This window comes from Mastigoproctus giganteus, chromosome 8 (assembly GCF_048544385.1).
Source record: "Mastigoproctus giganteus isolate SK-2022 chromosome 8, ASM4854438v1, whole genome shotgun sequence".
NCBI lineage: Eukaryota > Metazoa > Arthropoda > Arachnida > Uropygi > Thelyphonidae > Mastigoproctus > Mastigoproctus giganteus.
In genome coordinates this window covers 14,006,831-14,032,426 of record NC_143582.1, presented here as the reverse complement: position 1 = coordinate 14,032,426, position 25,596 = coordinate 14,006,831, and the positions used below count along the sequence as shown (strand labels likewise).

Below are 25,596 nucleotides of genomic sequence, written 5' to 3'. Positions count from 1 at the left end.
GTACACCTCTATCAAATCACCTCGCTGGTGCCTAGTTTCCAGACACTGTAATTTGCAAAACTTAAGCCTTTCTTCGTAAGAGAACCCCTTTGTCCCATTCACCAATCTAGTTGCCCTTCTCTGTACTCGTTCCAGCAGCTCTACATCCTTCTTGAAATGAGGGCTCCAGGCCTGTATACAGTACTCTAGGTGTGGCCTGACCATTGCCTTATACAAGGGAATAATCACCTCCTTATCCCTGCTAGAAAAATTCCTATATATCATTGACAATACACCATGAGCTACTCTTGCAGCCCGTCTGCACTGCTCAGAGAACTTCATATCTGCCTGCACAACCACCCCCAGGTCCCTTTCACTCTCTACCACTGTCAGTGTAGTACCACACAGTTGATACGTTGCTCTGGGGTTGCTGTTTCCCATATGTAGTACTTTACATTTGTCAATGTTAACTTCATTTGCCACCTCGAAGCCCATCTGCTCAACCTTTCCAAATCCTGTTGCAGCAGCATAGTGTCAGTAGTGTCCTTGACAACCCTGCCAACCTTCGTATCGTCTGCAAACTTGGACATTAAGCCTGATATACCATCATCAATATCATTTATAAATACAGAAAACAATAAAGGACCCAACACTGAACCCTGAGGGACTCCACTAATAACATTAGTCCACGATGAGCAGTGTCCATTGATTACCGCTCTCTGTCTTCTCCCCCTCAACCACCCCTTTATCCATAGCAGCAATTTGCCTCCAATGCCACACTGCTCCAATTTGTGCAGCAGTCTTCCATGTGCAACAGTATCAAAAGCCTTTCTAAGATCCAAGTATATAATATCAAAGTTATTCCCTGCATCCAGTTCTTTTGTGACTGCATCATAGAATCCAATCAAATTGGTCAGGCAAGACTTACCCTTAACAAAACCATGCTGTGTCCTAGCTATAACTGAAGTCTTGTCTAGATGATCCTGCAGTGCTTCTTTAACCAGTGCCTCCATTAATTTTCCGGGAACAGAAGTTAAACTCACAGGTCTATAATTACTTGTGTCAGCCTTTGATCCCCCTTTGTGAATTGGGGTCACATTTGCACATCTCCAGTCCATGGGTACCTCCCCTGAGTCCAAGGAAGCTCTCATAATTATGGCTAAGGGTTTGCTTACTTCCTTTGCTGCCTCCTTTAATATAATTGGATAGATCCCATCCACCCCAGGTGGCTTTCTTGTGTTTATCTTCAACAATTTCTCCTCCACTTTGCTCTCAGTTATTACAAGATTCTCTAGCTTACTGCTAGAGTTGAATGCACCTCTGGCATTCCCCTCGCTGAATAACTCCTCATGTGTGAATGTCGATGCAAAATATTCATTTAGTTTGTTAGCCACCTGAGCAGGGTCATCAACAGTTGACCCATCGTCTCAAGTGGACCAATCTGATTCATCCCCTTCCTTCTAGAGTTTACATGAGTAAAGAACTCTTTGCTCTTTTTCTTCACATCCCTTGCCAAGGATCTCTCGTAATCTGCCTTCGCCTGCCTATCCTCCTTTGTAACTTGGTTACAGATCAACTTGTATCTATCATAGGCGTCTGTGTCACGTGTTAATTTGTATGTATCCCATGCATTTTTCTTCTCTGCCATATGCCTCATTAGTTCATTTGACATCCATTTAGGCCTAAACCTTGAACAATATTTCTTAGTTGGTATGTAAAGCCTAGTAGCTTCCAAGATAAGTTCTTTGAATGCTTCCCATTTTGAATTTGCTGTTGGCAATATCATCAGTTGATCCCACTGTATAGAATTTAAATACTGTCTCAGTCCATTGTAGTCACCTTTACGAAAGCAATACCCCTTCCCTTTACCCCTAATGGTAGTTACCTCTTTGAGTAACTCCCACTTCAGCACACTGTGATCACTGCCACCTAGTGGTTCATTTATCTGCAGATTCTTAATGCATGAAGAATCACTACTGATAATCAAATCAAGAGTATTACTCCTTCTAGTTGCCTCCCGAACATGCTGATGTAGAAAACAATCATCCAATAAATCCACAAAAGCCTTGCTACTGTGTGAGTGACCAGCCCCCAAATTCCAGTCAATATCTGGGAAATTAAAATCCCCCATTATAAGACTCTCTCTGATTTACTGGCCCACTCTATTTCTCCGAACAGTTTCTTATTATACTCATCAGAGTCATTAGGCCTATAGCACACTCCTACTCTCAATTTTGATCTCCCAATGCTTATGTCACACCAAACTGACTCGACACTGCACTGTCCAGCGATGTCGACTGGCTTCACTTCCTTGGATTTTATGTGTTTTTTGACTAATAGCATAACCCCTCCTCCCTTCCTATCCTGTCTATCCTTTCTGTAGACATTGTACTCCCCAAATTCCAGTTCTGCATTCCTTATATCTGTGTGACACCATGTCTCTGAAATCCCCACAATATCTGCCTTTGATGTTTTGAGCAATACCTCAAATTCATCAAATTTATTTACTAAACTCCTAGCATTGGTGTGCACACAAGTATACATGCACCTGTTCTTTTTCTTAGCTACCCTAACACAACCCATGTGTTTACTTGTACCCCAATGATTCCCAGCAGTCTCTGAAATATCCTGCATCTTATTTTCCAGGCTGCGGCTCATTCCAATAGAAGCAGTGCAAGAATCACTTTCACCTCTGCCTGTGGCTACTGTTAATCTATTAGTCCTTGTATCCCCCCCAATCTAGCAGTTTTCCGACCCACCTAACACTGCCTCGATAGCATCAGCAAACATTCTTGCACCCTTTCTATTTAAGTGTATCCCATCCCTGTAGAAGCAGTCTCTCCTGTTAACAAGTACAGACCAGGCTGAAAAAAATTCTACCCCTTGAGCCCTGCACAATCTTTCCAGGGCCGAATTGATTGACAGGGCTCTCATCATATACTCCCTCCTATCGTGTCTGGGCAGAATTGCAGACACTTTCAATTTCAACCCTAATTCACGGCTTTTTTTCATCAATGACCTGTACTTGTGAAGTAATTCCGCCGGTCTCCTGCTCTTAATATCATTATTGCCAACGTGTATAACTATATCACCTTTTGTGCCCTTAAAAGATGATATGCCTAATGACTCTGATTAGTATAACGAACAATTGTGCCGAGAAATAGTGGGCCAGTCTTCTAATGGGGAATTTTAACTTGAGAGATATTGACTGGAACTTTTGGTTTAGTCACTCTCACACTAGTAAGACTTTATTGGAGGAATGTTTTCTACTGCAACATGTTCGGGGGGCAACCAGAGGGGGTTAATACTCTTGATCTGATTATCAGCTGTCACGACACATGCATTAGGAATTTGCAGATAAAGGAACCACTAGGCGACAGTGATTAGTCTACTGATGTGGGATTTACTTAAAGATGTAATTACCATCAAGGGTAAAGAGAAGGGTTTTTGTTTTCCTAAAAGTGACTACATTGGTCTTAGGCAGTTTTTAAATTCTATGCAGTGGGATCAACTGATGTTGTTAAAAACATTGAATTCTAGATGCAAAGCCTTCAAGGATTTAATCTTGGAAGCTACTAGGCTTTTCATACCAACTAAGAAATACTGTTCAAGATTTAGTCCTAAATGGATGTCAGATGAACTACTTAGGCTCGTGGCAGAGAAGAAAAATGCATGGGATGCATATAAATTATCAGGTGACACAGAGGCCTACGGGAGATATAAGCTAGTTTATAATCAAGTCACAAAGGAGGTTAGGTAGGCAAAGGCTGATTAAGAGAAATCCTTGGCAAAGAATGCAAAGAAAATAATCAAAGATGACTTTACTTATGTAAACTCTAGAAGGAAGGGAATGAATCAGTCATATTGGTCCACTTGATGTTGATGGTTCAACTATTGATGATTCTGCTCAGATAACCGACAAACTGAAATGAGTATTTTGCATCTACATTCACACATGAGGAATTCTGTAAGGAAGGGGAGGACAGAAGTTTACTGAACTCTAACCAGGAGCTAAATGAATTCAGTGGAGGAAAAATTGTTGAAGTTAAACATAAAAAAGGCACCTGGGACAGATGGACTCTATCCAGTTATATTGAAGGAGGCAGCGAAGGAAGTAAGCAAACCCTTAGCCTTAATTATGAGAGCATCCTTTGATTCAGGGGAGATCCCCATGGCTGGAGATGTGCACATGTATCCCCAATTCACAAAGGGGGTTCAAAATGTGTTGCATATAATTATAGACCTGTTTATTTAACTTCTGTTCCGGGGGGGAAAAATAAAGGAATCACTAGTTAAAGAAGTAGTGCAAGATCACCTAGACAAGACTGCAGTAATAGTTCAGACAGAGCATCGGTTTGTTAAGCGGAAGTCTTGTCTGACCAATTTGATTGGACACTACGATGTGGTCACAAAGGAACTGGGTGCAAAAAATAATTTTGATATCATATACTTGGATTTCAGGAAAGCTTTTGATACTGTTGCACACATGGAAGACTCCTGTACAAATTGGAGTGGTATGACATTAAGGGAAGTTGCTGCAATGGATAAAGGGATGATTGAGTGGGGGATTGCAAGAGAGTGGTAATAAATGGACACTGCTCTACGTGGACTAATGTTATTAGTGGAGTCCCTCAGGGTTTGGTGTTGGGCTCATCGTTGTTTTGTGTATTTATTAATGATATCGATGAAGGCATATCAGGCTTAATGTTCAAGTTTGCAGATGATATAAAGGTTGGCAGGGTTGTTAATGATAGTAAAGACAGTATGCTACTGCAACAGGTTTAGAAAAGTTAGATAGATGGGCTGAGATGTGGCAACTGAAGTTTAATATTGACAAATGAAAAGTACTGCATATGGGTAGCCATAACCAAAGAGAATGTACCAAATGTGCATTACTACACTCAGGGACGTGGAGAATGAAAAGCACTTGGGGTAATTGTGCAGTCAGATATGAAGTTCTCTGAGCAGTACAGATCGGCTGCCAGAGCAGGTCATGGAGTTTTTTCAATGATATATAGGAATTTTGCTAGCAGAGACAAGGAGGTGATTATTCCTTTTTATAAGGCAATGGTCAGGCCACCCCTTGTGTACTGTATGGAGGTCTGGAGGCCTCATTTTAGGAAGGATGTAGAGTTGTTAGAACAAGTACAGAGAAGGGCAGCAAGATTGGTGAGAGGAACAAATGGGTGTGCTTACGAAGAAAGGCTTAAGTTCTGCAAGTTGCAGCATCTGGAGACTAGCACCTGCAAGGTGATCTGATTGAGATGTACAAGACTTTGAATGGGTTGAGCAGGCTCAATGCTGATGGGATACTTCTGCTTGCTCAGATTACAAACATGAGGGGGGCATACATTCAAATTGAGGAAAGACAGTTGTAGAATAGATGTGCAGAAGTTTGCCTTTAGCCAGCAGCTAGTTGATTGCTGGAACAGACTTCCATCTGTTGTTGTTGTGGAATTTGATAGCTTAAATAAATTTAAGGCTGAACTAGACAAACATTTGGAGTGACCAGATGGGTGAAATGGGAAGGTTTATTTTTATTTATTTATATATATATATTTTTTATGCTCTATAAGCTTGCTTTCTTGCATCATATGCCTCAACTATGCTGATGCTAAAGTAACCATTCTCCATGTACAAAACAATATGTAGTAAGGATTATGTGTTTAATGCATAACAATATTGATCATCCTCTTCAATGAGACTTTTTTTTTTTCTTTATGAAATTTCCAGACACAAAATATATTAGAACTTAGAGTACTTAATAACATGCATGGTATGAAAGTTGAGAAGGCTGTGAAGATACTTGCTGACATTAGACTTGAATTTTTGTAGCATAAAGTTTTCATTTTCAGGAAATGCATTTCAAGGAACGTTGTTTCAGGAAACAGAAGTTGATAGGAGAACTAGGAAGAAGGAAAGTTGGTCCTGTGAGTTTGAATTTGGACAGTAAATGGATGCCGATTGGTTGCAGTATGTTCAGACTGATTTGGAAGAGAGTGGGAAATTACTGATGAAAATTCACACAAACATTCCATATGGATTTTATCTATAGAAAAGGCATGCAGCAGAAACATATCTATGAGACAGAGTGTGAATTGACTGTAATAGATGTTCATTAATTAAATTGACTGCCCTCTTTTGAATGGAGTCTAGAAGCCTATGAGAGGTTTTGGGGGCACCACCACAGATGTTGGAACAATATTCCATGGTAGAGCAGACTTGAGATTTGTACAGAGTGAGTAGTTGTTTAGAAGAAAAGTAATGTAGAGAGAAAATCCATTTTTTTAATTGCAGAGGAAGCAATATTTGTGATGTCCTTATGCTTAGAGAGAGAGGTTAGAAAAATTAGTAATCCCTAATAGAGATGCATGATATTGTGTAGAAATCTGAGTTTCATCAAAGATAAGCATAGGAGCAGTATACTCTTTTTGCAAGGAAGGAAGGATTTATTCATGTCTTTGTTTTGGATGGATTAAAGTTAACTAAGTTATCTTGGTGCCACTGTAGAATTACCTGATAATCAGCATTTAAAAAATTGCTAGTGGATATTCAGGAAGTTGACGTTTTTTTGCATGACTCAAACTGTGGAATGTAGTGTGCTATCAACAGCAAAATTATGGATGGGATTTCCAGTCAGTGTAAGGTCATTAATATACAAGAGGTAAGGAGGTGGAGAAAGAACTGATCCTTGGAGAACATTAGCATTAGTGGAGAAGTCAGAAGAAAGCAAGCCATCTACCATCACTGTTGAGAACAGTCAGAGAGAAAACTGGATACAGAATTTCAAAAAAAAAAAAAAAACAGTTGGCAATCCAAAAGATGGCAGCTTTTTTAGAAGACTTTTATACTAAACATGATCAAAAGCCTTAGAAATGTCAAGAGAAACTGCCTGAACTTCACCAAACTTTTCCATTTAATTTTTCCATAGATCGGTAACAAATTAGTATATCACGAATGGATTGATGATAATACAATCCATATTGGTGACCATTAAGCAGATGGAAAGTTTTGAGATAGTTTACGAGTTGGTGGTTAATGAATTTCTCTATTACTTTAGAAAGAGTAGAAGTGCAGTGGGACAATAACTGGATGGTAGGGATTTGTCACCCTTTTTACATACTGGCTGAATTTTGAGCAAGTATCCAAGAAGAAGGAAAAACACTGGTGGAATAAGAAAGTGTGAAACAGTGACACAGAAGAGAAGCAAGCTCAGGGGCACTCCTTTTGAGGACAACAGGAGAAATTCCATCCGGATCTAGAGCTTTCTTTGCATCAAGACTTAATTTTTCTGACATCCATTTGACGGCTGACTACAGGAGGTATTGAGTGGAATGTGCTGGAATGATCAGAGGTTGATAATGCTTGGATTTAAAAGAAAAGTACGATGCTAGATTTGGCTTTATTTTTAGTTGAGGAGGCAATTGAACCATCAGGTGTTAAGAGAGACGGGACTATAGATGGACAAAATTTGTGGCTAATGACTCTTAGCCTGTTCAAAATTTAGTTTGGATTGATGAATAACTGCTTTACAGTTACTGCAAGATTTAGTGTAGGCAGAAAATGAACCTGGAGATTTGAATGCAGGCAAATTGAGATATGCAACATTCTTAATCTTGAACAGCCTTAGCACATTTATTTTAAAACCATGGTTTAGATCAGGGATGGCCAAACTTGGTTATTTTATGATCCACATACGATAAACTTCGGATGTTTGAGAGCCGCAAGATGTGAACAAATATTACACACGTTTTTATTGTTACATGCACATTTTATTACAAAAATTTTATATAAATATTGAGAGATACATGTACGTAATAATATTTATTCATGTATGTAGTTTTTAAACTGTTAATTTGTATTAGTGTCAATAATCACAAAGTACACATAATATACCAGATGTTTTCAAAATCCTGATTGATTATTGTTTTTACTAGATTGAGCGTATTTAATATGGTAATGAACTACGGAAACATCTTAGAAAAATATGCAAATTTGCATTTCATTAACATTAAATGAGATTGCCAAAAATAAAAATAAAAGGGTTAAAACAGATATTTTTAATTAATGATATTTATTTGTCTTAGTAAATATCTGGTCAAAACATGGAGAAAAATATGTAAACCAATAAAATTAGAGATGTTTTAATCAGATACCACCCTACAAAATCATAGTCTTAACATAATATTTTTATGACACAAACAGACATTGCTACAATTATCAGTCTATTTACTGCTAGTAGAGGCCTTATGAGTCTCCATCTTGTCTGTGAGTTGTTTAAATTCTGGCTGATATGTTATCAAGGCAGTATGAATTAGCTCCATCTGGTGTTGATTTGTAAGGATTGTACAATGTTTTGACCACAAACTTCATTACAGAGTACAGTGATTCACAGCAATATGTTGTGCTGAAAATTGAGATGTCGCACACTGGTTTTCTTCAGTTCAGGATATTTTATTTAGCATTAGCATTAGTAGAGGCATTTGATGCAAGAAAGCAAGCTTATGCAGCATCAGCCAAAAAAAAAAAAAAAAAAACCACTTCCACTTCACCCCTCTGTTCGTTCAAAATACCTGGCCAGCTGAGCCTTAAACTTATTTAGGCTATCAACTTCCACGACAAGGGATGGAAGTCTGTTCCACCAACCAACCACTCGCTGGCTAAAGGCAAATTTCCGCATGTCTATCCTACATCTGTCTTTCCTCAATTTGAATTTATGCCCTCTCAGGTAATTATTCTGAGCGAGAGGAAGAATCCCATCAGCATTGAGCATGCTCAAACCATTCAATGCTTTATACACCTCTATCAGATCACCTCGCTGGTGCCTAGACTCCAGACACTGCAACCTGCAAAACTTAAGCCTTTCTTCGTAAGAGCACCCCTTTGTTCCATTCACTAATCTTGTTGCCCTTCTCTGTACTCGTTCCAGCATCTCTACATCCTTCTTGAAATGAGGCCTCCAGACCTGTATACAGTACTCTAGGTGTGGCCTGACCATTGCCTTATACAAGGGAATAATCACCTCCTTATCCCTGCTAGAAAAATTCCTATATATCATTGACAATACACCATGAGCTACTCTTGCAGCCCATCTGCACTGCTCAGAGAACTTCATATCTGCCTGCACAACCACCCCCAGGTCCCTTTCATTCTTTACCACTGTCAGTGTAGTACCACAGAGTTGATACGTTGCTCTGGGGTTGCTGTTTCCCATGTGTACTACTTTACATTTGTCAATGTTAAACTTCATTTGCCACCTCTCAGCCCATCTGCTCAACCTTTCCAGATCCTGTTGCAGCAGCATAGTGTCAGTAGTGTCCTTGACAACCCTGCCTACCTTTGTATCATCTGCAAACTTGGACATTAAGCTTGATATACCATCATCAGTATCATTTATGAATACAGAAAACAATAATGGACCCAACACTGAGCCCTGAGGGACTCCACTAATAACATTAGTCCACGACGAGCAGTGTCCATTGATTACCACTCTCTGTCTTCTCCCCCTCAGCCACCCCTTTATCCACAGCAGCAATTTGCCTCCAATGTCACACTGCTCCAATTTGTGCAGCAGTCTTCCATGTGCAACAGTATCAAAAGCCTTTCTAAGATCCAAGTATATAATATCAAAGTTATTCTCTGCATCCAGTTCCTTTGTGACTGCATCATAGTATCCAATCAAATAGGTCAGGCAAGACTTCCACTTAACAAAACCATGCTGTGTCTGAGCTATAACTGAAGTCTTGTCTAAATGATCCTGCAGTGCTTCTTTAACTAGTGCCTCCATTAATTTTCCTGGAACAGAAGTTAAACTCACAGGTCTATAATTGCTTGTGTCAGCCTTTGATCCTCCTTTGTGAATTGGGGTCACATTTGCACATCTCCAGTCTGTGGGTACCTCTCCTGAGTCCAAGGAAGCTCTCATAATTATGGCTAAGGGTTTGCTTACTTCCTCTGCTGCCTCCTTTAATATAACTGGATAGATCCCATCCACACCGGGTGCCTTTCTTGTGTTTATCTTCAACAATTTCTCCTCCACTTTACTCTCAGTTATTAAAAGATTCTCTAGCTTACTGCTAGAGTTGAATACACCTCTGGCTTTCCCCTCGCTAAATAACTCCTCATGTGTGAATGTCGATGCAAAATATTCATTTAGTTTGTTAGCTACCTGAGCAGGATCATCAACAGTTGACCCATCGATATCAAGTGGACCAATCTGATTCATCCCCTTCCTTATAGAGTTTACATAAGTAAAGAACTCTTTGCTGTTTTTCTTTGCATCCCTTGCCAAAGATTTCTCGTAATCTGCCTTCGCCTGCCTAACCTCCTTTGTAACTTGGTTACAGATCAACTTGTATCTATCATAGGCTTCTGTGTCATGTGTTAATTTGTATGTATCCCATGCATGTTTCTTCTCTGCCATATGCTTCATCAGTTCATCTGACATCCATTTAGGCCTAAACCTTGAACAATATTTCTTAGTTGGTATGTAAAGCCTAGTAGCTTCCAAGATAAGTTCTTTGAATGCTTCCCATTTTGCATTTGCTGTTGGTAACATCATCAGTTGGCCCCACTGTATAGAATTTAAATACTGTCTCAGCCCATCGTAGTCGCCTTTACGAAAGTAATAACCCTTCCCTTTACCCCTAATGGTAGTAACCTCTTTGAGTAAATCCCACTTCAGCACACTGTGATCACTGCCACCTAGTGGTTCATTTATCTGCAGATTCTTAATGCATGAAGAATCGCTGCTGATAATCAAATCAAGAGTATTCCTCCCTCTAGTTGCCTCCCGAACATGCTGATGTAGAAAACAATCATCCAATAAATCCACAAAAGCCTTGCTAGTGTGTGAGTGACCAGCCCCCAAATTCCAGTCAATATCTGGGAAATTAAAATCTCCCATTATAAGACTCTCTGATTTACTGGCCCACTCTATTTCCCTGTACAGTTTCTTATTATACTCATCAGAGTCATTAGGCCTATAGCACACTCCTACGCTCAATTTTGATCTCCCAATGCTTATGTCACACCAAACTGACTCGACAATGCACTGTCCAGCGATGTCCACTGGCTGCACTTCCTTGGATTTTATGTATTTCTTAACTAATAGCATAACCCCTCCTCCCTTCCTATCCAGTGTATCCTTTCTGTAGATGTACTCCCCAAATTCCAGTTATGCATTCCTTATATCTGTGTGACACCAAGTCTCTGATATCCCAACAATATCTGCCTTTGATGTTTTGAGCAATACCTCAAATTCATCAAATTTATTTACTAAATTTGATGAATTTGAGGTTTGGATGAATTTCTGGAACTTGCTTCCACAACTCAATAGTAGACTGGGATTTATGGATCATCTTTAGACCCGGGTCCTCCTGTAATTCTATTAGTTCCATTTCCACAGCAGATGATTCTGTAACCAGAGGTTTGAGAATTGGACAACCATCATTGATGACATCAACCATAAATGGATTTACAAGAAAGGCTTCAGCTTCTGCAAGTCTTTGCTTATCTTATATAAATGATCTTACCCTTCCCCTGGAGTGCCAAGTTGAGAGTTTGTAGATAATTCATTATATCAGTAAGGAACATTAGTTCTTGTATCCATTCATCATTTTCCACTTGAGGACAAAATCTTTTCTTTTCTTCAAGAAAAGCAATAATAGTCTCCAACAGATCCACGAACCTACTTAAGACATTGATGGTTGACAGCCACCTTGCAATGCAGTAGAAAGAGACATCACTGGGTTTATCTACAAGCACCAGTTTTCAATAAAATTTTTGAACTGTTGGTGGGTCTTCCCATTTAAGCGTATGAAATTGGCAATTTCAAGAACAGATTTCATAACATCTTCATACTTGAAGTATCTGGCTGCCAGGTGTTCACGATGAATAATGCAGTGAACAGGGAGGAACTCTCGAAAGTTGAGATCACTTTCCATAAGTGCAGTTAATCCTGCTTTTTCCCCCAGCATTGCAGGTGCTCCATTTGTTGCAACACTGACGAGTTTATTCAGTGGAATATCAGCATTTGTTAAGGCTCTATCAGGCGCATTTTTAATGTCAACACCACAAGTTGTTTCTTTTGTTGCCACTAAGTGCAACATCTCTTCTTTCACAGTTACATCAGAGGAAACATAATGAACAAATAGTGCCAGTTGTGGATTGTCTTGTATGTCTGTAGATTCATCAAGAGCTAAGCTGAATGCAAAAGAATTCATTTTGCATTTTGCCTGCAGCATCAGCACTGATCTGGGAGATAGGCCTCTGTGTAGTGTGGCGTGAAGCTGGCGTTTGTGCTATTAGTCGCTGAAGAATTTGTGTGTTATTTGGATCTAATACTGCAACAACTTCAGCTATATTCTTCTTAACAAATTCGCCATCAGAATATGGGCGTTTAGCACAAGCAATATTCCATCATATAACAAAACTAGCTTCAGTCGTTGTATCAGCTTCCTTATTGAATGTTGTTAACAGTGCCTGCTGGCTATTTAGTGATGCTTTTAACGCAGTTAACTTATTTTCCCGTAATTCTGATTTGGGTGGATAATCAAATTAAAAGTTTTTGTGATTTGTTTCATAGTGGCGTTTCGAGTTACTGGCTTTGTAATGACTGAGTGACACCTTGCAGATAAGGCATAAAGGTTTACCTCCTTTAACGGTGAATGCAAAATATTCCACCCACTCTGGCTTAAAATTTCTGTTTTTATCTTCATACTTTTGCTTCTTACAATTTCATGATGGCATCTTCCTTCACAAAATTTTCAAAGACACTTCTAAAAAAATTAAAGTGAAAAGAAACAATAAGCTCCAACACGTGCAACGCAACCAAAATACACAGTGCCCGATATCACACTAACACCCTGCTAATTTCACTGCCAGCAAAACACAGCCACACACACCATAATCACACAGTCCCAAGCCATGCCCACTAAAACTAACATAGACAGCACCGGCTTGTATGGTTACTGATTCTCTAGCACAATTCCTCTGTAATCCTTGCTAATCCAAAATTTCTTTTAATCCTTGACTCAAATCTATCATTAAAATTAGGATTTAAATTCTTAAATATATTTACTCACCATGAAAATTAAACTTATATTTTAATCCAGTGGACTCTCAGTTTTTACCCAGTAAATAATTATAAAGCTTGAAAATTTTTTATTTACCTTTTATATGAATTGTAATGCAGAAAGAAGCTCAGCCAACATATTTCCGTGAGCTGCACATTAAATGTCAAAGAGCTGCATGTGGCTTGCGAGCCGTGGTTTGCCCACCCCTGGTTTAGATAAAAGAAAAGATTAAGGTGGATGTGGAATAAAGGATTTCGTCCATACAAGAATAATTTTACTTACACAATCTAAGCAAATATTTACATCAACATTTAAAAGAGTAATCCAACCAAGGAAAAGAAGAATAGAAATTATGTAGCTCCCATTGTGCATTCTTGTAAAGCCAAATGACATGCAGCTGAGAATGGCAACAAGGAAAAGGCTCCATTGTTGAAGAGACCACGAAATTGTGGTCTGATGTGTCTAGAGAACGATTCACCTACATTGACTTCCTACTTTGAGGGTTGTTTCTGAGAAAAAACATCAGTACCGTTTGGTGTGCGATTAGGGTGCCTGGTATTCTTTTTGTTAGTTAACTGAATCATCTGTGTGAGGTCAAGTCATTAGTAATTGCAAAGTCTCAGCATCTCGACCATTTGGGTATATGCGAGTAGAAATCTGAAGTCAGTTGGTGTTGTGAACTTTAAAATCACCAAGGAAAAATCATTTACCTAAATATCAGGGAAGTTGGATTGGAGAAAGTTGTTTCAAATATGGTAGTTTCTATTAATGATATTCAGTATAGGAGGTAGTAGTAGCAGCAAATGATGCAAGAAAGAAAGCTGATATAGCATCAGCAAAAAACAACACACACACACACACACACACACACACACACACACACACACACACACACACACACACACACACACACACACACACACACACACACACCTCAACCATTCCTAGCCTTCATTGAATTTATTTAAACCATCCACTTTCACAACAACAAATGGAAGCCAATTCCAACAATCAACCACTTGCTGGCTGAAGGCAAACTTCTGAACATCTATCCTGCAACCATCTTTACTTTACTTAAATTTATGCCCCCTCGTGTGTAGTCTCAGCAAGCAGAATGCCATTCACATTCAGCTTAAATCCATTCAAGGCCTTAAATGCCTCAATGGAGATTTCCCAGCAGGTGCCTAGTTGGCAAATGCTACAAATTGCAGATTTTTTTTTTTTTTTTTTTATGAAAACCCCAAACACGAGAGGTATTAGAACCTATAGTACTTAGTACCATGCTTGGGTTGGAGGTTGAGAAGATGAAAGAAGATATTTGTTGACATTAGACTTCAACTTCTGTACACTGTAATTTTCAGGAAATATGTATAAAAGAAGGTTGTTCCAGAAAACGGTTGTTCCAGATAAACGAGGAAGATGAAAAGTTGGTTCTGTGAGTTTGAAGTTGGACAGTAAATGGATGTTGGCTGGTGGCGGCATGTGTTTGGACTGTTTTGAAAGAGAGAGTGGGAATTATAGAAGCTAATTCAGAAGAACAGTGCCCATGGAAGTATCTATAGAAAAGGCATGCAACAGAAACAGTACGTCTATGAGACAGCGAGTGGAGAGACTCTGTTAGAGAGGAGTCATTAATTAACCTAATTGCCCTCTTCTGAATGGAATCTAGAAGCCTGAGAGAGGTTTTGGGGGCACCGCCCCAGACGTGGGAACAATATTTCATAGTAGGGCGGATTTGGGACTTGTACAGAGTGAACAGCTGTTTGGAAGAAAAGTAACGGCAAGATCGAAAGAGAGAACCAAGTTTTTTAGATGCAGAGGAAGCAATATTTGTAATGTGCTTGTGCCAAGAGAGATTAGAAGGGTTAGCCCCAAAAGAGATATATCATCTTGCCCAGAAATCAGTGTCACCAAAAATCAGTGTCACCAAAAATAAGCATAGGAGCAGAAGAATCCTTTTTGCAAGATATAAGATGAGACTGAATTTAAGAAGGATTGAAATCAACTAAGTTGTCTTTGCCCCACGGGAGATTGGCATTTAAGGAATTGGAAGCGGATATTTGAGAAGTTGAAGCTGAATGAGCAGGGCAAGGTTTCTCAAAATGGAAAGTGGAATGCAATGTGCTATCATTGGAAAAACTATGGATAGGATTTCCAGTCAATGGAAGAAGGTCATTAATATACAAGAGGAAAACAGTGGGAGAAAGAACTGAACTTTGGGGACACCAGCATTTGTGGAAAACTTAGAAGACAGAGATCCAGCTACCATCACCCTCAGTGAGCGATCAGAGTTGGCAAACCATAAGATGGAAGTTTGTTTAGGAGACCTTTATGCCTTTGAGAAAAGCCTTTGAGATGTCAAGACCAACTGCTTGTGTTTCCCCGAACTTTTCCATTGAATTTGTCCATAAATGGGTTACATAAGCCAGAATATTGCCAGTGGGTCGACACTGACGGAATCCATACTGGCGATCATTGATCAGATGGAAGGTTTCTAGGTAGTTTAAGAGTTGGCAGTTAATTGATTTCTCCATTACTTTAGAAAGAGTAGAAGTATTTGGATGGGAGGAATTTGTCACCCTTTTTAGGAACTGGCTGGATATGAGCAAATTTCCAAGCAGAAGGAAAAACACCTTTAGAATAAGAAAGTGAAAAAATGCAGCAGAGAACAGGAGTAAGTTCAGGAGCACAGGTTTTGAGAACAAGTGGAGAAATACCATCGGGACCTGGAGCTTTCTTAGCATCAAGATTCATCAAAATCCTTTTGACAGAAGACCAGAGGAGGCATTGAATGGAGCGTGTTGGGAATGGTGGGAGGTGTTTTACCAGGATCATTAATACAGGAATTGGAAGAAAAATGGGATGCTAGCAGGTAAGCTTTATCCTTGGCTGAAGTGACAACAGAACCAACTGGTTTTGACAGAGGTGGGAGCAGAGATGGGCAAAAGTTGCAGCCAATAGCTTTGGCAAGAGACCACAATGCTCGGCTACCATTAGGGCAAGAAGCAAGTTTTCTACTCTTAGCTTGTTCAAAATCTAGTTTGGATTGATTAATAATTGCTTTACAATTGTTGCAGGGTTTGGTGTAGGCCGAAAATGAAACTGAAGATTTGGAAACAACCCAATTACGATATGCAACGTTCCTCTCTTGAACAGCTTTAGCACATTTATTGGAAAACTAAGGTTTAGATAAAGGACGAGATTTTAAAGTGGAGTGTGGAATAAAGGATTCCATTCCTACAAGAATAATTTCACTGACACGATCTGAGCAGATGTTGACATCAGAAGTTTTGAAACAGTAATCCGACCAAGGAAAAGAAGAAAAGAAATCTCCCGAGTCATCCCATTTTGCATTCTTGTAATGGTAAACAGTACGAGGTTGGGAATAGCCATGAGATAAAGGCTACATTGGAGAAGAGACAATCACCAAATTGTGATCTGAGGTGCCTAAAGGACCACTCACTTCAACCGTGTACTTAGAAGGGTTATTTGTGAGAAAAATATCAATCGTGTTGGCTGCATGGTTAGAATTGTCCAGTATATTGGAGGTAAAAGAACAATCTGTGCAAGGTCATTAGTAATTGCGAAAGCCTCAACGTCTTGACCAGCTTGGTCAGCGTAACTAGAAAAAGAAAGCCAGCTGGAGTTGTGAACATTAAAATCACCAAGGAAAATTATCTCACTGTTAGGAAAGTTGGACTGGAGAAAGTCAAGTTTCAAAGAGAGGAAGTCAAAGAGTTCCATGTGATTAGTGGAGTTGGGAGAACGGTAGAGACAACAGATGAATTTGATAGAATGAGGTAGAGAGATTTTAAGCCACAGAAGATCGAAAAGAGGAGATTCCAAGTTACCAATTCTCTGACAGGGAAGTGCCAGTTTTGAGGTGAAATGGATCGAATAATCGAATACAGCGAATAATTTGGGCAACTGGGATGGGCAGTGGTTAAATCAACCGATTACTGAGATTCTGTCAGAAAAAGTACACGGGGTTTGGCAGACTGCAAGTGGAAATGGACATCATAGAAATTAGAATTGAGACCATGTATGTTTGTGAAATGAACTAGGAAGTGTTTCGGAAGATTGGATCTCACAATGATGTTCATCATAACCTCAAAGTCATCAGTCTTACTGCACGATGGAAGAGATGGGAAAGTATTGACTGGAACTTGGCTTTGGAGACTAAATATGGGTTCCACCACTTGAAGCCTCCAATAAGAAAGTGGTGGTATTTCACCGGTTGATGAGAGTCGTCTACCACCTAGTATTGCTTGGTAACAGAGAGGGGTGGCATTCCTCCATGTGTTGTGGGCGCCACAACACATGGAGGAATGACTCTCAACCGACCCCTGCTTACTTTGGTTCACACCTTTGTTGTCACCCAGTGCATGTGCATGGAGGTTATACCCAGGGTTACTAAAAGTCCCACCATCGTGAAGGTGCAAGCATAGGATTTGGCTGTCACCGTCTGTCCGGACTTCACTGAAATTGGGTCCACTTGACTGGAATGTCACTCGAATATCAGTTCCATCAGCATTTTAGACTGTCAGGTAGCAAGTACAGCTTGTCTGGCATATCTGAGAGAATGTCTGTGACAATCTGAAGCCTTTCTATGTAAGAGCACCCTTTTGTTCCCTTCACCAATCTGGTTGCCCTTCTTTGCACTCATTCCATCAGATCTACATCACTTCCTAAAGTGAGACCTCCAGATCTATGTGTACAGTACTCTAGATGCAACCTCACCATGGCCTTGTACAAAGGGATAATGACCTCCTTATCCCTACAAACAAAGTTTCTGTACATCATTGACAAAACTCCATGAGATATCTGACCGCACAATTAACCTCAGGGCTTTTTCATTTTCTACTAACCTCAGTGTAGTTCCCTACAGTTGACACGGTACTCTGAGATTATTATTTATATGCAATATACCTTGCATTTATCAATGTTAAACTTCAATTGGCATTTCTCAACCCATCAACCTAATTTTTCTAAATCTTGTTGCAATAGTATAACGTCATCAGTGTCATTGACCACTTTCCAAACCTTTGTATCATCTGAAAACTTTGACATTAAGCCTGATGTACCTTCATCAATATCAGTAATAATTATTGAAAATAACAGTGGGCCCGACACTGAACCCTGAAAAACTCCACTGATAACATTAGTCCATGAAGAGCAGTGCCCATTCATAACCACTCTGTCTTCTTCCACCTAACCATTCCTTTATCCATAGCAGTAACTTGCCCTTTATGCCACATTGCTCCGCCTAACCATCCCTTTATTCATTAACTTACCCTTTAGAAGATATTAAGGAAAATCTTTGGCCTAGTAAAAGTTGGGGAAGATTGGAAAATAAGGGACAAACCAAGAGCTGAGGGAACTGTATGAAGAACTGGATATAGTGGAAGTGATAAAGAGCTTGATTTAGATGGGCAGGCCATGTGATACGAATGGAAGAAAACAGATGGCCAAGGAAAGCAATTGAAGGGCAACCGGGAGGAAGAAGAATGAGAGGAATACTGAGAAGAAGGTGGGTGGATGACAGAGAATGACCTCTGCCAGTTTAGGGTGAGACAATGGAGAACAGTGGCCAGGGAAAGAGACATCTGGAGAAATATTAGCATTAGCATTAGTAGAGGCATATGATGCAAGAAAGCAAGCTTATTCAGCATCAGCCAAAAAAAAAAAAAAAAACCCACTCCCATTTCACCCCTCCGTTCGTTCGAAATACCTGTCCAGTTGAGCCTTAAATTTGTTTAGGCTATCAACTTCAACAACAAGTGATGGAAGTCGGTTCCACCAACCAACCACCCGCTGGCCAAAGGCAAACTTCCGCACATCTATCCGACATCCGTCCTTCCTCAATTTGAATTTATGCCCTCTGAGGTGATTATTCTGAGCAAGATGAAGAATCCCATTGGCATTGAGCATGCTCAAACCATTCAAAGCCTTATACACCTCTATCAGATCACCTCGCCGGTGCCTAGTCTCCAGACTCTGTAATTTGCAAAACTTAAGCCTTTCTTCGTAAGAGCAACCCTTTGTTCCATTCACTAATCTTGTTGCCCTTCTCTGTACCCGTTCCAGCAGCTCTACATCCTTCTTGAAATGAGGCCTCCAGACCTGTATACAGTACTCAAGATGTGGCCTAACCATTGCTTTATACAAGGGAATAATCACCTCCTAATATAGAGGAGGCCAAGGTTCTACAAGGACAGTAGTGACGCAGAGTAAGTAACTTACTCCTTAAGCCACATTGCTCAGGTTGTACAGCAGTCTTTTATGTGCAACAGTATTAAAAGCTTTCCTGAAGTCCAAGTATATAATATCAAAATTATTTATGCCATCCAGTTCCTTCATAGTATCCAGTCAGTTTAGCATTAGTAGAGGCATATGATGCAAGAAAGCGAAGTAATACAGCATCAGCCAAAAAAAAACCCTTCGCATTTCACCCATCCAGTCACTCCAAATGTTTGTCTAGTTCTGCTGAATTTATTTAAGCTGTCAACTTCCACAACGATAGATGGAAGTTTGTTCCAGCAATCAACCAAGCGCTGACTAAAGGCAAATTTCCGCATATCTATTTTACAACTGTCTTTCCTTAATTTGAATTGAGGAAAGACAGGCAATTAATGTGGGCAAGAGGAAGAATCTCATCACCATTGAGCTTACTAAAACCATTCAAGGCCTTATACAAGGGGACAGTCATCCCCTTATCCCTGCTAGCAAAGTTCCTGTATTTCATTGACAAACACTTTATATTTGGTCCTTGGGGTTGTCACAGACATTCTCTCAGATATGCCAGACAAGCTGTACTTGCTACCTAGGAGTCTAAAATGCTGATGGAACTGATATTCGGGTGACATTCAAGTCAGGTGGACCCAATTTTGGCAAAGTCCAGATGGTCTGTGACAGCGAAATCCTCTGCTTGCACCTTCACGATGATGGGACTGTTAGTAACCCTGGGTGTAACCTCCATGCACACTGTGGGAAACCACTCAGGTGCGAACCAACGTAAGCAGAGGTTGAGGTGTGGCGCCCACACCACATGGAAGAATGCCACCCCTCTGTGTTACCAGGCAATACTAGGTGGTAGATGACTCTCATCTACCACCTAGTATTGCGTGGTACTAGTTTGATGAGAGTCATCTACCATCAGTAGATGGTAGATGATTCTCATCAACCGGTGCAATACCACCACTTTGCTTATTGGAGGCTTGAAGTGATGGAACCCATATTTAGTCTCCAAGCTAAGTTCCGGTCAACCCTTCCCCATCTCTTCCATCATGCAGTAAGGCTGATGACTTTTGAGGTTATAATGAACATCATGGTGAGATCCAATCTTCCTTACATTTCGATGGTACAGCTCTAAAACTGTATTCGCAGGCCAGCCACTAGTCAGTACACCGGACCGAACCTATTGGTAACTCTTTAGGAGGTTTCTGGATCAGCTAGAGTATAATCTTGCTACCTCTGCTCTACTCTGCCAGATAATGACTGGAGGGAGTCCGAGTAGTGTGTACGTGGGGGGGAATTGTCAAGGCCATGTTACGCCAAGGATCTGGGTATATTCTTACCATGTGTACACCATATCCAAACATTTCATTACTTCATGCAGCATGTCCCATGCCAAACCCCATGTACTTTTTCTCACAGAATCTCAGTTATCGGTTGATTCAACTACTGACTAAAGAAGTTCAAGTCTAATGTCAACAAATATCTTCTCAACCTCCAACCCAAGCACGGTACTAAGTACTATAGGTTCTTAATACCTCTCATGTTTGGGGTTTTCATAAAAAAAAAACAAAAAAAAACAAGCTGCTCTTGTGAAGACAGGCCAGAAGAGCCTGTTTGCACTGCTCATAAAACTTCTTATCTGACTACACAATTACCTCCAGGTCTTTTTCATTCTCCAGTACCCTGTGTGTAGTACTGCACATTTGGTACATCACTCTGGGGTTACTGTTGCACATATGCAGTACTCTGCATTTGAACTGAAGGCAACTGAAGTTTAACATTTATTAATGTTAAACTTTAGTTGCCATCTCTTAGCATATCTGCCCAACTTTTCTAGATCCTGTTGCAGTAGTGAACTGTCATTAATGTTATTAACAACCCTGCCAGCCTTCGTATCGTCTGAAATCTTGGACATTAAGCCTGATATACCCACATCAGTATCATTGATAAATATAGAAAACAATAATGGGCCCAACACTAAAATGTGTAGAACTCCACTAATAACATTAGTCCATGAAGAGCAGTGTCCATTGATAGCACTCTCAGCCTTCTACCACTCAACCATCCCTTTATCCATAGCAGCAAATTGCCCTTAATGACATGCTGCTCCAATTTGTACAGTAGTTTTCCATGTGCAACAGTACCAAAAGCATTTCTATTTTGATACTGTTCCATGTGCAACAGTATCAAAAGCATTCCGGTTATTTTGGCCACCGGTTAATCGGGGCAGCTGTTTATTTGGGACAAATCTTAAAAAAACAGAACCCAATTGAGAAAAGAGCCAGGGTTTACTTCGCTTAACAGCGACAACATGCCGTTTAATCGGGGCAGGAGACTGCATCACTGGAGATTACCCTACGATTGTCTCCGACTGTACCACATGGTTCTGTCTGATTTCTGGAGGTCACAACCATAAAACAATAAAACAATTAGTAGTCACCTGTTTATTGGGCTTTTCTGTTAGTGCATTCTATCATAAACGGATAGTAAACTCGATCTTATTGAATTTGCGATAATACCGACAGCCGGATATGGGTTGTTATGGTGAAATGTGTTTACACTTCGATGGAATCTTCAATCATATGAAAGAATTAATTTTCAGAATCTTCTCTTCATTCCTACTTTTAAAGCTTCGTAACTTGTGACTCCATTCTCACTTGCGCGTATTGTGTTACTTCCAATTTGTGTGTGCCGTGTTCTTTGTTATTGATTGCTTATCTTTTTACTGCTTTAAATTTTAACCTGCACCCGCAAATGTCAGTGAACAGAAATGTCAACTAGTTAGTATGTATATATTATAGTACATATTAATTATTCCGATTATCACATATCCAATTTTCGTGTATTATTTCATTTTTTAATTGGTAATGTAATAAATAAATAAATAAATAAATTTTCTGTTTATACTCCGGAATGACCAAATGGCCAGAGGAGTTCACAAGATAGACAGAATACAAGAAATAGCACCATATTCAGCCGGCGCCTCCGTAGCCAGGTGGGCAGGTGCGGCAGTGCGTAGCACACGCTTCTTGATTAGCCCGGGGTTTGAGCCCATGACCACCAAATACAGAGGATGCGGAAAGGTCAGGGAATGACCACCGCATATCCCCGAAGCAATATGGCCTTAGTTGCTAATGCTCCTAAAAACCAAATAATAACAACAACAACAACCATATTCAGCAGTCACGGGCTTGATCTGTGGTCATTCAATGCATGTGTACTTGTGCGCCTGATTACGCGGCTACGGCTTTGTGCTTAATACATCTTTACTTTTATAGCCTGTGGATAATATTCCTCTTATTTTTGCTAATTAGAATTGCTGCTTAATAGAATTATAATTCAAATCACAAACGTGATCACAATGACCGCCGCTCACTACATATCATATAGTGAACGGTACTTTACTATGGTGAGTCCATCGTAATATGATTTGATTGTACAGTGAACTAATTCTAAAGCAGAGATCCATTGTATTTTTAACTATTTACATGAAACTTCGGTAATTGGGGCAACCGCTTAATCGGGCCAAAATGTACTAGTCCCTGTGTGTCCCAAATAACTGGAATTGACTGTATATGATTTAAAAATGATTTTTTTTGTATCTAGTTCCTTTGTGACCATATCGTAGTATCCAATCAACTTAGCATTAGCATTAGTAGAGGCATATGATGCAAGAGAACAAAGTTATACAGAATCAGCCTTAAAAAAAAACCCTTCCCATTTCACTCATCCGTTCACTCCAAATGTTTGTCTAGTTTTGCCAAAAAAGAAAACTTTTTTTTTTTTTTTTTTTAATGTAAACCACAAACACGAGAGGTATTAGAACCTATAGTACTTAGTACCGTGCTTGGGTTGGAGGTTGAGAAGATGAAAGAAGATATTTGTTGACATTGGACTTGAACTTCTGTAGACTGTAATTTTCAGGAAATATGTATGAAGGAAGGTTGTTCCAGAAAACAGCAGTTGAATGAATAAACGAGGAAGATGAAAAGTCGGTTCTGTGAGTTTGAAGTTGGACAGTAAATAGATGTTGGCTGGTGGCGGCATGTGTTCGGACTGGTTTGAAAGAGAGAGTGGAAATTATAGAAGATAATTCAGAAGAACAGTGACCATGGAAGTATCTGTAGAAAAGGCATGCAGCAGAAACAGTACGTCTATGAGACAGCGAGTGGAGAGACTCTGTTAGAGAGGCGTCATTAATTAACCTAACTGCCCTCTTCTGAATGGAATCTAGAAGCCTGAGAGAGGTTTTGCGGGCACTGCCCCAGATGTGGGTACAATATTCCATGGTAGGGCGGATTTGTGATTTGTACAGAGTGAACAGCTGTTTGGAAGAAAAGTAATGCCAAGAATGAAAGAGAAAACCAAGTTTTTTAGATGCAGAGGAAGCAATATTTGTAATGTGCTTCTGGGAAGACAGATTAGAAGTCATGGTAATCCCCAAAAGGGACATATCATTTTGACTAGCAATCGGAGTGTCACCAAAGATAAGCATAGGAGCAGAAGAATCCTTTTGCTAGATATAAGACAAGATTGAGTTTTAGAAGGATTGAAATCAACTAAGTTGTCTTTGCCCCACTGGAGAATTACCTGGAGATCAACATTTAAGGAATTCGAAGCGGATATTCGAGAAGTTGAAGCTGATTGATCAGTGGAAGGTTTCTCAAAGTGGAATGTAATGTGCTATCATCTTCAAAACTGTGGATAGGATATCCAGCCAATGGAAGAAGGTCATTAATATACAAGAGAAAAAGAGTGGGGGAAAGAAGTGAACTTTGGGGGATACCAGCATTAGTGGAGAAGTTAGAAGGCATGCAGAAGGAGTGCCATCTACTCAGTGGGACGATAATTGGATGGAAAGAATTTGTCACCCTTTTTAGTAACTGGCTGGATATGAGGAAATTTCACAGCAGAAGAAAAAACACCTTTGGAATAAGAAAGTGAAAAAAGGCGGCAAAGAACTGGAGTAAGTTCAGGAGCACAGGTTTTGAGAACAAGTGGAGAAATACCATGAGGACTTGGAGCTTTCTTAGCATCAAGATTCGTCAAAATCCTGCTGACATCTTTTGACACAAGACCACAAAAGTAATTGAATGGAGCATGATGGGAGGTGTTTTACCATGATCATTAATACATGAGTTGGAAGAAAAATCTGAGCGTTGTGGTCTCTTTGGCAAGAGACCACAATGCTCAGCTACCATTAGGGCAAGAAGCAAGTTTTTCTACTCTTAGCCTGTTTAAAATCTAGTTTGGACTGATTAATAAGCGCTTTATAATTGTTGCGAGCTTTGGTGTAGGCAGAAAATGAAACTGAAGAATTGGAAACAAGCGAATTACGATATGCAACATTCTTCTCTTGAACAGCCTTAGCACATTTATTGGAAAACCAAGGTTTAGATAAATGAAGAGATTTTAAAGTGCAGTGTGGAATAAAGGATTCCATTCTACAAGAATAATTTCACTGACGCAATCTGAGGAAATGTTGACATCAGAAATTTTGAAACAGTAATCCAACCGTGGAAAAGAAGAAAAGAAATTTTGCAGGTCATTCCATTTTGCATTCTTGTAATGCCAAACAATACGAGGTTGGGAATAGCTACGAGATAAGGGCTCCATTGGAGAAGAGACAGTCACGAATTTGTGATCTGAGGTGCCTAATGGACCACTCGCTTCGACCGTGCACTTAGAAGGCTTGTTTGTGAGAAAAAGATCAAGCATTTTGTCTGTATTGATAGTATTGTCCAGTATTCTTGTAGATAAATGAACAGTCTTTGCCAGATCATTACTAATTGCAAAAGCATGAGCATCTCGACCAGCTGGGTTGATGTGACTAGAAAACGGAAGCCAACTGGAGTTATGAACATTAAAATCACCAAGGAAAATTACCTCACTGTTAGGAAAGTTGGACTGGAGAAAGTCAAGTTGCAAAGAGAGGAAGTCAAAGAGCTCAAAGTGATTAGTGAGTTGGGAGAAAGGTAGAGACAACAGATGAATTTGACACAATGAAGTAGAGAGACTTTAAGCCAGAGAAAATCGAAAAGAGGAGATTCCAAATTACCAAGTCTCTGAAGGGGAATATCGGAACGGACATATGCACAAGTACCACCTTTGAGGTGAAAGAAATCATACAGCGAATAATTTGGGCAACTGAGATGAACAGTAGTTGAATCAACCGACAACTGAGATTCTGTCAGAAAAATTACATGGGGTTTGACAGACTGCAAGTGGAAATGGACCTCGTTGAGATTAGAATTGAGACCACATATATTTGTGAAATGGACTAGGAAGTGTGTGTGAGGTTTAG

General features: G+C 39.8%; 2 protein-coding genes across 3 annotated transcripts in view; one reads left to right on the top strand and one right to left on the bottom strand.

The window, feature by feature from the left end:
* The window catches only part of LOC150081272 (sentrin-specific protease 6-like), a 369,847-nt gene that overhangs the window by 20,718 nt on the left and 323,533 nt on the right, over positions 1 to 25,596 (top strand). The gene's annotated exons all lie outside the window — the stretch shown is intronic.
* On the bottom strand, positions 11,736 to 12,203 carry LOC150081273 (general transcription factor II-I repeat domain-containing protein 2A-like). The gene has a single exon (XM_090379479.1). The coding sequence runs from the start codon at positions 12,201 to 12,203 to the stop codon at positions 11,736 to 11,738; it is 468 nt and encodes a 155-aa protein (XP_090235605.1).